At 41.2% G+C, this 10,161-nt stretch overlaps 1 protein-coding gene across 1 annotated transcript in view; it reads right to left on the bottom strand.

Annotated features, from left to right (window-relative positions):
- Window positions 1–213: 213 nt before the first annotated feature.
- The window catches only part of TENM1 (teneurin transmembrane protein 1), a 268,505-nt gene continuing 258,557 nt past the window's right edge, over window positions 214–10,161 (bottom strand). Inside the window, 4 exon segments of the mRNA XM_031554696.1 lie at window positions 214–3,744; window positions 5,145–5,287; window positions 5,761–6,981; window positions 7,665–8,052. Of these exon segments, the coding sequence (XP_031410556.1) occupies window positions 2,986–3,744; window positions 5,145–5,287; window positions 5,761–6,981; window positions 7,665–8,052 (2,511 nt within the window). The 3' untranslated portion in view covers window positions 214–2,985.

Raw genomic sequence — 10,161 nt, 5'->3', positions numbered from 1 at the left:
TATTTTCTTGTTTTATAATTTTATTTTTTCCTTTTGCAGAACCTTGTTTGTAGTGCAGAACGCTAGCATCAAATTATCTGATTTAAAGAACGATACACATTTCCATGCACTTATTTTTCCTTTCTTTACTTTTACTCATTTGGGTCTCTAGGTGATAGTGCAAATTAAAAAACAAGAAAAGAAGGAAAACTACAAAAGAACCAAACAAACCCAATGCTCAGAAATTATTCTAGCTACTAGAAGAAGAAAATGGAGACTGAACTGTTCCCTGCCTCCATCTGAGGTTGTTCATGGACACAGTGGCCCACAGCTGTTTGCTGTAGCTGCAGTTCTCACAAATCACTGCTGGCCCGTGTGGTGCTACGACTTCAGCCCCCAGTGCTCATTCATTAATGAATGCTCTTTAGCACTGCCGACTCAACACGACGCTTCTTTTCAGTTTCCTGAATTTCTGAAACTGTTTTGATAGAGGCATTTTTTCCTGTTCTAACAGGGCCAAGTAATATCACCAGATTCTTCATTCATCCAGATTCTTGTAAGAAATACTATTCAGAAAGATACCTTAGACTGTCCACCCAGGAACTGGGAAAATGCCAAACCTACTCTTAGAGACAAACTTGTCAAACTTGTAACACTTCCCACTCTTTTTGACCTTTTGGCATAATCTGAGAACAACAGTAATCAAGGCAGTATTAAAAAACACAGCTGTAGGTAATACAAAGTGCATTTCCTGCATATAATACAAATATAACTTTAAGAAACTAAAGGCACAAGCTAACTAAATAGGTATTACATACTAGAAATGCACAGTTCAAGGTAAATCTAATAGCTTCAAAAATTTGTTTATAATGGATATTTAAAGCAGTTTGAAAATGATACGTCATTATTGAATTGCAAAAAAGTATAATTGCTTAAAATATAAGTAAAATAGACTCTAATATTTGACATCTTGGATCAGTGATAAAATACATCATCACGTTTATGAATGCACTCTCTATATACAATTCATAAATTATTTTTCCATTGATTAAAAGCATATTAGAGGCTCAAGGATTCAAAGATCCATTTTTAGGCTGGTGTGGAGGTATTCAAATTCTCCATGATTTTATGGAAAATTGTGTCAAACGGAACTGCTCTTGGCAGCTCCAAATCCTGTACAACAGTTAATGATGAGCCTGAGCAAAATGTGTTTTGATCCACGGGTCCCCCTGGCTGGGATGGAGGGTGGTCAATGGGACAGCATCTACTCAACCTGACCCCGAACCTCCGAGCCAGACTCTGCACCCCCAGAGCTGCTCTGGCTGCAGAAGGAGTAGAGGGAGTCTGTGTGAGGCTGAGACCCAGAGGGTCTAGGTCTCAGGTTCCAGTTCAGGCTCATCCCTAACTTTGGTACAATCTGCTCCACCTGCCCAAAAACAAGATGAAAAAATGAAAATTTGAAAGGGAAGAAAGACAAAGAAAGCACTTTGTTAGCTTCGGGAAATGTGAGCAGAAATTGCTTCAATATATTCACTATATCTGTTTTGAAAGAAATGTGCAATAACATCACTGTTACAGATACACAGGTTCTATAACAAGACTTCTAGCTCTTTTGGAAAGTCAGCAAAGGAAATGTGCTTACCCAGCCTCTCTCCCAGGCACCCTCCCCCTGCCCATGATAATCAGGTCTGTTAAAATGACAAGTGAAAAGAAGGATCTCCTACTCTGCTATGAGAGAACTGTGCCAGCAGCGCATGATACCTTGGGAAATAAAAGTTTCTGCCCATGCAATATAATGCTTTTCTATGTGCTCTAGATATTGAGCTGAAAAGTGAAGAGTCATCCCCGAAATGTTCTACGTTTATCAACATATGTACTATCCACACTTAGGTTCATCAACTCCCAACCCACCAATCTTCTTCACACTTGGAATAATGATCAATACAGTGGGATTATCCATTTGAGATGAAAATAACATGATGCCTAAACCCAACACCACCACAATTTCCAAATGATCTGTGAAAAGAAGGTCCTGGCCCAAGGACTACAGGCAGGACTGATCCCGTGCGGCTGCTCATTGCTGCACCGCGCGGACCCTCCTGGCTGAATAGCGAAGGTTGTCCCAAAAGCACTGAGCTAAAGCCCATTCTGGAGCCTGCTGATGTTGGTGGGAGGCTCGTGCTGACTCGTTGCTCACCATGTGCTGTTCTGGCCCATCCTGGAACCTGGCTGAGTCCCAGTCGTGCAGGGCAAGCCCTCACCCCCTGCAAGATCTGCAGCTCCACGTGTGCTGCTGGGATCCACAGCCAGTGCCAGGGAAATCTTGGGGAAGAGGCCCCTGAACGCAGATGCAGACACAATGCGGTGCTCCTCACCGAGTGAGAGAGAGGCAGCTATGGCCCGGCAAAGACAAAGCTCACGTGGGGCAGCCTTTAAGTGCTGCATCCAATAAAAGTACTTACGTACTGTATCTAATAAAAGTTGGGTTAGAAAATCCCATAGATCACAGTTGTGACAAATGACATGTGCAGGGTTGGTGAGCAACTACAAAGTTTCCATACACAGTCTGGTTTTTGAATGCAATCCCTTGAACCTATGGGAGATCTCAATGGGATAAAACTACCCAGTAAGTATAGGTTGCAGAATCAGGCTCTGTAACCTCTTAAATAACTGGTGAATTATTAAACCACTACCAACAAAAAAAAAGAAGTAGTGTTTCTTTAGAAGAAGACAGAGCATGCTGCGCTCACACCTGCCCTGCGCGCTCTGCTTCTGAAAGGTTTGAATACTGCCACACAAGAACTAAAAATCTTCACTGTAATCTCTCGAAGAGTTAAACGAACAATATTAAAATACCATCTTCTGTCACATTTAAAGGCAGTTGGATATGTTTTTTCCTCTATATTTATATATACAGAGTTCTGATCTAGAAAAACCAATACAATAAACCATTTTACGTTTAAAAACAGGCAGTCTTTGGTGACGCAAAGGCAGAGATTTTCTTTGTTACCTTCTGCCTATTTCACTCTGTCTCATAAAGTGAATATTATTGGCACTGTCAGAAAGTTCGAGATACTGCTCCACTGACAAAACAAAATATCCATCGTAACCTTGTACCCGCCCAGTGTTTAGAAGCTGCTGTTTCTCTCCATCTGTCCATGCCCTAATCCCCTCTTCCCCTTCCTGCAGCCGTCTCTGCTCCTTAGTCCAGGCCTGAGCCACAGCTCTCTGCCTGGCTACCTCTAGGACATGGTTCTTTTCCTCTTCCACGGTCGTTCCATAGCGAACGTTAAAGCACAGTGCGCCGTGCTGCAGCTGTATGTCAGCGAAGCGTCTAGTCCTCCCGTTGATCACGGAAGTCATTTGTGACACTGTGACATTCACGCCATTCTCCAGGATGCGTCGTCCTCCAGTGTTGCCAATTAGGGCCAAATCTTCTTCAAGAGACCCCAGCTTGATGAAGTAATGTGTGTCCCGGCCCTCTATGGTGAAGTGCAGGTTCTCCAGATAGTGAGCGTTGTTGAGTATGGCAGCGATGCGCCGGCTGTCCTCGTTAGCCACACCAATAATGTCCGCTGTGACGATGCCATCCTTGATAGCAAATTTGATGCCTTTTCCAAACACTGAAGGAATAGCTGCAAACCTCGGTTGCTTCACTCCCTCATAGCACTTGCCATCACTATACCTGGGGGTCATAGGAAGTTGATCCAAGGATATAAAGTTTCGGAGTTGCTTCTGTAGCTCGCACTGAATACCAAGGATAGTCTGGAAAAGAAAACACCAACAAAGTTTGCAGGAGAGAAATCTCACAGTCTCACAGTCCCTATCAGTATCTTAGCTGCTTAAAATGGATTTGCAATTAGTTTGCAAACCGTCGTACGCATCTATAAAGCCTGGAAGTACGCATAGGCTTTCTAAATACCGAAAGTACTACTTTATATCTCTTGGACTCTTCAGTTTCCAGAAAAAAAAAAACAGAAAACATATTTATCGCAAATGCTATTCTCATATTTATCTTTCCTTTTTTTTTTTTTCCTCTCTCCTCTTGTCACTCTAACAGCTGGTCTTTTGAATTGTAGGTATGGAGAAATCTGAACTCAAATCTGTACTCTCACACAATTCTAAGCAAATCACTTGTTCATTATATCTTCTGTAAAATAGCACTAACAGTTTATATAGCCCATTCTTCAGGGAAAGCAGGCTGTGAAGGTCTCAAGATGCTAGAACAATAGGAACCAGGTAGGCACATCAGATCTGTAGATCTTCCCCCCCCCCCCCATTGTGCAGAAGAAAATCTCCCTCCAGCTGTCTATTTGTCCGTCAACACAATATATATCATTATACTCTTCTTGTGCCTTTGTTATAGCTTCTTCAATATCTCACTGACAATTTTGCACGAAGATGCTCCACGGACATGACCCTCCAGCCTTCTGCACTCTATGTGGTCATCTATGCATGGGAAAAGAAGCGTATTCAATGCTGCTGACGTGAACTCACAACATTTTATGCTTCCTTTTCCTGGCTGAATAAGAGAAAGGCATCTATTCTACCTCTTCTATGTAAAATTATGTTTCTTTGTTAACAGATGCTCTTATGATTAAATGCAAAACATGAACACCTGCTCAGAACATCAGTAGCTGGCCCTTACAGTGATTGCTGGACCCCATGAGCTGCTGCATAGCACTTCTTCAGTAAAAATTAGCCCTGGAGTTTTACAGACCCTCTACACACCTATAGTAACATTACTGTTTTCCTGCAAAAACTATGCAGAGGAGCAAACTTGTACACTTGTTTGTATTCTTAGTGATTTCACACCTCTTGAGGCTTCTTTACTAAAAGATATAAACCAGTTACTAAAAGATTAAAACAGTTGTTTTAATTCTTAAATTCCATAAAATTCCTGCAGTTCATTCTATTTGTGCATGCTTTTATCCATTTGCTGCAAAGTTTCTTCACTGTGTGCCTAAAAGCTTCTCATTAAAATTGTCCTCCACTTGATACCAGTAAATAATGTGACAACATGAAGGCTTCTAGTGTAGTTAGACTATTATTTGTCTTGTCAATCAAGCAAAAAATACAGCCACATTGTTTCCTTGGTCTCCAGCATTTTCTAATCAAATTGCTTACTTTAGAAACAGAAGCGACTGAACAGAGTGTTTGCTAACCTTTCCAGGATCCCACTCCTGGGTTTTTGTTTGAAGCTGTAGAAGTTCATATGTTGTCTCCAAAGCTTCGATCTCTGGTTTTGGAAACCCAGGCAGTACATTGTGCAACTGAAAACCAAATAGCTCTAGCCAACTTCCAATGTCTACAAAACAGACAAACAAAAAAAGGGATTCTGGAAATGAGGCATGTAAATCCTAGAAAAAGTCAGTGTAGTTTGCAGAAATCCAAGCTATGCAGAAAAATGATTTCATGTCAATTTGTTTTCAATACTGCTTACAGCATTTATTGTAGGAAAGAAATCATGTGATTATAAAGCATGGCAATAATCAAATCAATAGTGTACCTACTTTCTATTTATAATGGAAAAAAACTTACATTTTCTTCCCCTTATTTTAGCATTTAAAAAAGCAGCAGATACAACTATTAATTATTTTACCGATTACCAGAAAGACTAAAAAAACAGATAAAGGTCTGTGAGTTGTTGGCTCCCATAGGAATACAGTAGATTAGAGCCAAATACTAACTTTAGATGTCTGCAAAGGATTTCTGAAATCTTGAATCCATACCAGAATCTCACCAAAGGGTGTATTTTCATGAGAAATGTGTTATTTTTACCTGTTGTATACTTAGCAACATCTTGGATCCTGCCAACTGGGTAGTTGTTTTCAAATGAGTAGAGATTGAATGGTTGTGGGACAGCATTCAGGTGTTTCCATATGTGATGGTTTGGTGTTGTCCACCGACCAGCAATAACATCGTAATCCCGCTGACCCAGATGAACCAATTTGGTGAGAGAATCATAGAGCCCTCCATGAAAACCAATGACAACCTGGAAATCTGGATTAGTGTCCTGGTAGATCTCTCCATATGGAGTGTACAAAATTTCTTTTATGACTTGGCCCCGACTGCTAAATACAGCTAGAGGTGTTCCAGTGTTATCACAAGCAACATAATATTCTTCTCCACTGCTTAATTCCATTGCAATGAGATGACCTTGAAGATCATAATACAGAGATGTTATTTCTGAGCTGCTATGATTGTACAAGTGAGTAACTCGTATTGGGTTGGAGAGATCAGCATAAAAGAACTGCAGGTGTTGTCCCAGGCTTGATTTGCTTGCAACTCGTCTTCCAAGACCATCATAACAGTATTGAACAGTCCAGCCAGACACTTTGTTGTATGCTTTGTTCAGCAGACCATTAGAGTTGTACTCAAAGATCTCATTGCCTCTTTGCCTGAGGAAACCATCTTCATCCATTTTATATTGAATTTCTCCAAGTCTGGTAATGCGATCTCTAAGGTCGTATCTCAGAGGAGTGAGGCGTGCACTGTTTCCATGGCTCAGCAAGTTGATGTTGCCATTAAGGTCGTAGCTGTAGCGCCACTGGGTTTTATCATTCACAGACACAGTCTGAAGCTGACCATCAGCATCATACTCATAAAAATACCGTGTGATATTGGCATCTACACCAACACGTATGTCACAGATCACCATACGGCCCATATTATCATACTGGATGGTCATCCAGTAAGCAATTGACTTGAGAATTTCATACTGAACTTCAATCACCTGGCCGTTGGCACTAAAAATTTTGGTATGTTTCATCACAGTGGTGGTTATAACTTGATTTAAATCATAATTAATTACACTGAATTTCCCAAATTGTTCAGTCCTGCCAGAGACATCAACGTAACGGTACAGATCAATGGGCAGAGGCGTCTCGTTTATCATGGCCTGCATACTCGTGACACGGAAATTGTTGTAACTGTAGTCAAACCTGGCATTGACGAGCCCCTCTTCACTAAACCTGAAGATCTGGCGACCGATAAGCGGACCTGTCCACAACAAACAGGAGAAAGAGGAAAAGCAAGAACAAAAATGAATTACGTCTACAGAATACTTAACCTACAGAACTGGCACAGACAAGCTACGAACTCAGATAAACCCTTGAGCCTCATTGCTACTTGACTGTCTCAGACAGTACCACTAACTATGCTAGATTATTCTCTCACAAACTTTTATTAATGTTTGCTCTACGGAATATTTATATTTTATTAACATTTGTTTAAATGAATGCTTTTTTATTCATAATTATGATTTCTATTTACTTGCAAGATAATTCTAAACTGAATTTATTTTCCATGGTGATTTCCTTCCTTATATGAACAGTTCTTTTGAATTTATGTTACGTTATGGTATAAACAGGGAAACTTGAAAATGCAATCAATAAAACAACTTGATTTAGTATTTAGCAAATATCCACACAGTGGAATAAAAACAATCAAACACTGTAAGAGCTATTCCAAACCAAGCAATAAAAAGAAAACCATATTTCAAATGGGGCAGCTATATATGCCTGTGGACAGAGACATAGACACACACACACACACACACACACATTTTTCTACTGAAACATAAAAAATAAGAACTTGTAGACATAAAAATAATGGAATTTCATGACAGGTAAGTGCAGAATCAGGGAAACAAAAATTAGCAAAGTAGTTATAGCTAGACAAACCTGTTTGCCTGTATCTGATGGTGCAGATGAAGCCATCATGCATTAAGTGTATGGTTTTAATAACGCCAGAAGATTCCTCGTAGGTAAATGTGACTTGAGTAGTGTCATACAGAATCTCAGAAAGTCGAGACTGTTTGGAGTACTTATAGAGGACTCTGCGTCCCGTCCCGGGATACAAGGTTTGCAGAAGCCGTCCATCTCTGGTGACGTCCTGTATGAAAGCCGCGCCACTGTCCGGCGGGGTGTAGATGTTGCGATAGTACCCAACAGAGAGCATGGTCTGCAAGGCATGGCGTACCATGCTGGGCATGGTGACCGACAGCAGGTAGTCTGACTGGTCATATTCAAAGATGTAGCGGCGCTGGCTGTGCAACAGGAGCATCACAGACTGCAATCAGACAGGAATGGCGGTGTAAGAGGCTGATCAAGCGCTTTATTATTCATCAACTATCTGCTCTTGTAGGTTTCTATTACTGTCTGTTTAACCCCAGGTCAAGCTTTCAGCTCCAGCAGACCTGGCCAGCAAGGTGACATGGAACAGAAGGAGAATGATAACAGGGCTAGAGGTAAGGACCCCCAAACTGGAAGGCAGATGTGGCTCTCATTGGCATTTCAGCCTCATGCTGACTTGCTGCACTACTCTGAAATATTTAGGTCATCCTCTAAGGAAACTCCAACAGAGGGGACCTCACTCCTAGGTAGAGCATCTGTACCAGCAGATGTTTCTACAGGAGGTGGAAAGGAGAAACGTTCAGTGTTGTGTACGTGGTGTTCAGCTTTTATTGGAACTGTGCACAGTTCTAGCCCAGCCCTACCCCTTTTTTGTACATCTTCAACTGTCTCACAGCATGCACGCTAACTCTGCTTACACAGATGGATGAAAATGGACTGCAAGTTTTTTGGTGTGACTACTTCTGTCTCTTTTTTTTTTTTTTTTAATATATACAAAGATTAGGTCCCTAGCCTGCAGTAAGGTACTGGCTGAACTCTCTCCTAGCACCGATGTGATGCCGCTCTCTATATACTGCTCCCGTGCCTGTTTTAAAGCTGTCTGCCATTGACAGGGAATGAATAACAAGATCAGAAACATCACTAATACAACTTTAGTGCCCCTCTGTGCCATTTTACAGCACTTTGAGGCTTTTCCACTTTTGTCCAGAATAATGAAAAGACAGTCAATAGAATGGCTGGAGACTGAGTATCTTGTCTGGCTTATTAGGGGACACTATAAAGAGAAAACAAAATAATTCCCTATTCATCCTAATAATATTGTGGAAGATTTTTGAACTATTTGCACAGACGGGGTTCTAATTGTTTTAAAGAGTTTTGGAGGCGGACTGTCTGTGAAACATCTCCCCAAACTGTCACTTTGCCAAAGCAGCCAGAGCCCGGTCAGTCGCACAGACTGGTGCCACATTGAGTCCAAGAGCCGCTGGCAACTCCTCGCGGTTCTGCTGGGAACAGGCAACTGCTGGGCACGGCCACTAGATGTCATTTGTGCCCAACAGATGCACACAGCCCTCGGCCAGCTCCCACGGCAGCGAGCGGCAGGATTTGGGAAGGGATCTGGGAGCGAGCAGAGATTTGGGAATGCCACTGGCTAATTGAGGAGAGTGACCCAAAGAAGGGAAAGTGAGAATTATGCACAGGGCCACCATCACGGCGCCTCTGAAAACTCAGAACGCTGGGACCAGCCCTGGGAAGTGGAAATCTTTGTGAAGATACGTAATTAACTCATCAGGTGCTAATAAATGGGAAAGTAAATAAACAGGCGTTGGAAGAGAACTGTATAATTGATTTTTTGATAAAAGGAATTATTGGTTCTTATGAGGTTTCAGACAACATTTAGTAATCATTACTTAATTAACACAATGAGCTATTGACTTTAATGGGCCACAAAATTATATCTCCATGTCTAATTCTGACAATGAATTCATCTTCCTTTGGCACGAGGAACAAATTGTGATGGAAGTACATTAAATAGCTGGGAGATTATGTCCATGGTGTGTATGACTTTCAATAATTTAGTGACAAGTTACAGCATAAATCAAGACTACCACTACCTAGGCCTGTAAGCTTCTGTCATTTGCTTCGACGTGATCAGGATCTGTCCACTTGTGCAGAATTCCAGAATGACAGATTTAAGTCGTACGACTTTATTTATCAGCTCGTCATAAACTATGAGCAAACAAAGTAGTTGGAAAGATAAAAAAAAATACATCTTTCCAAAATTACGGTCCATTAGGCCCAAAGAAAAAATAACAGATTCCTCCAAGAGGCATGTTGCCCAAATATTTGGAGGCTGCACAAATGCCTGTTTACTTGCAATTTGCAGAGCATACAGACAAAAGGAGCCCTGACAAATTTATCTGAACCGAACTTCTGAAGCTTCCAGGGTTTGCCAATCTTGTTAACAAGTGAGAGAACCATGCAGACAAAGAAAGAATCACATTTTTATGCATCTTTTTTTTTTTCTCTCTGGGTTAGATTTAAATTT

This window comes from Meleagris gallopavo, chromosome 9 (genome assembly GCF_000146605.3).
Source record: "Meleagris gallopavo isolate NT-WF06-2002-E0010 breed Aviagen turkey brand Nicholas breeding stock chromosome 9, Turkey_5.1, whole genome shotgun sequence".
NCBI classification, from domain to species: domain Eukaryota; kingdom Metazoa; phylum Chordata; class Aves; order Galliformes; family Phasianidae; genus Meleagris; species Meleagris gallopavo.
Note: the sequence above shows the minus strand (reverse complement) of the source record. Positions and strands in the feature narration are given on the sequence as shown.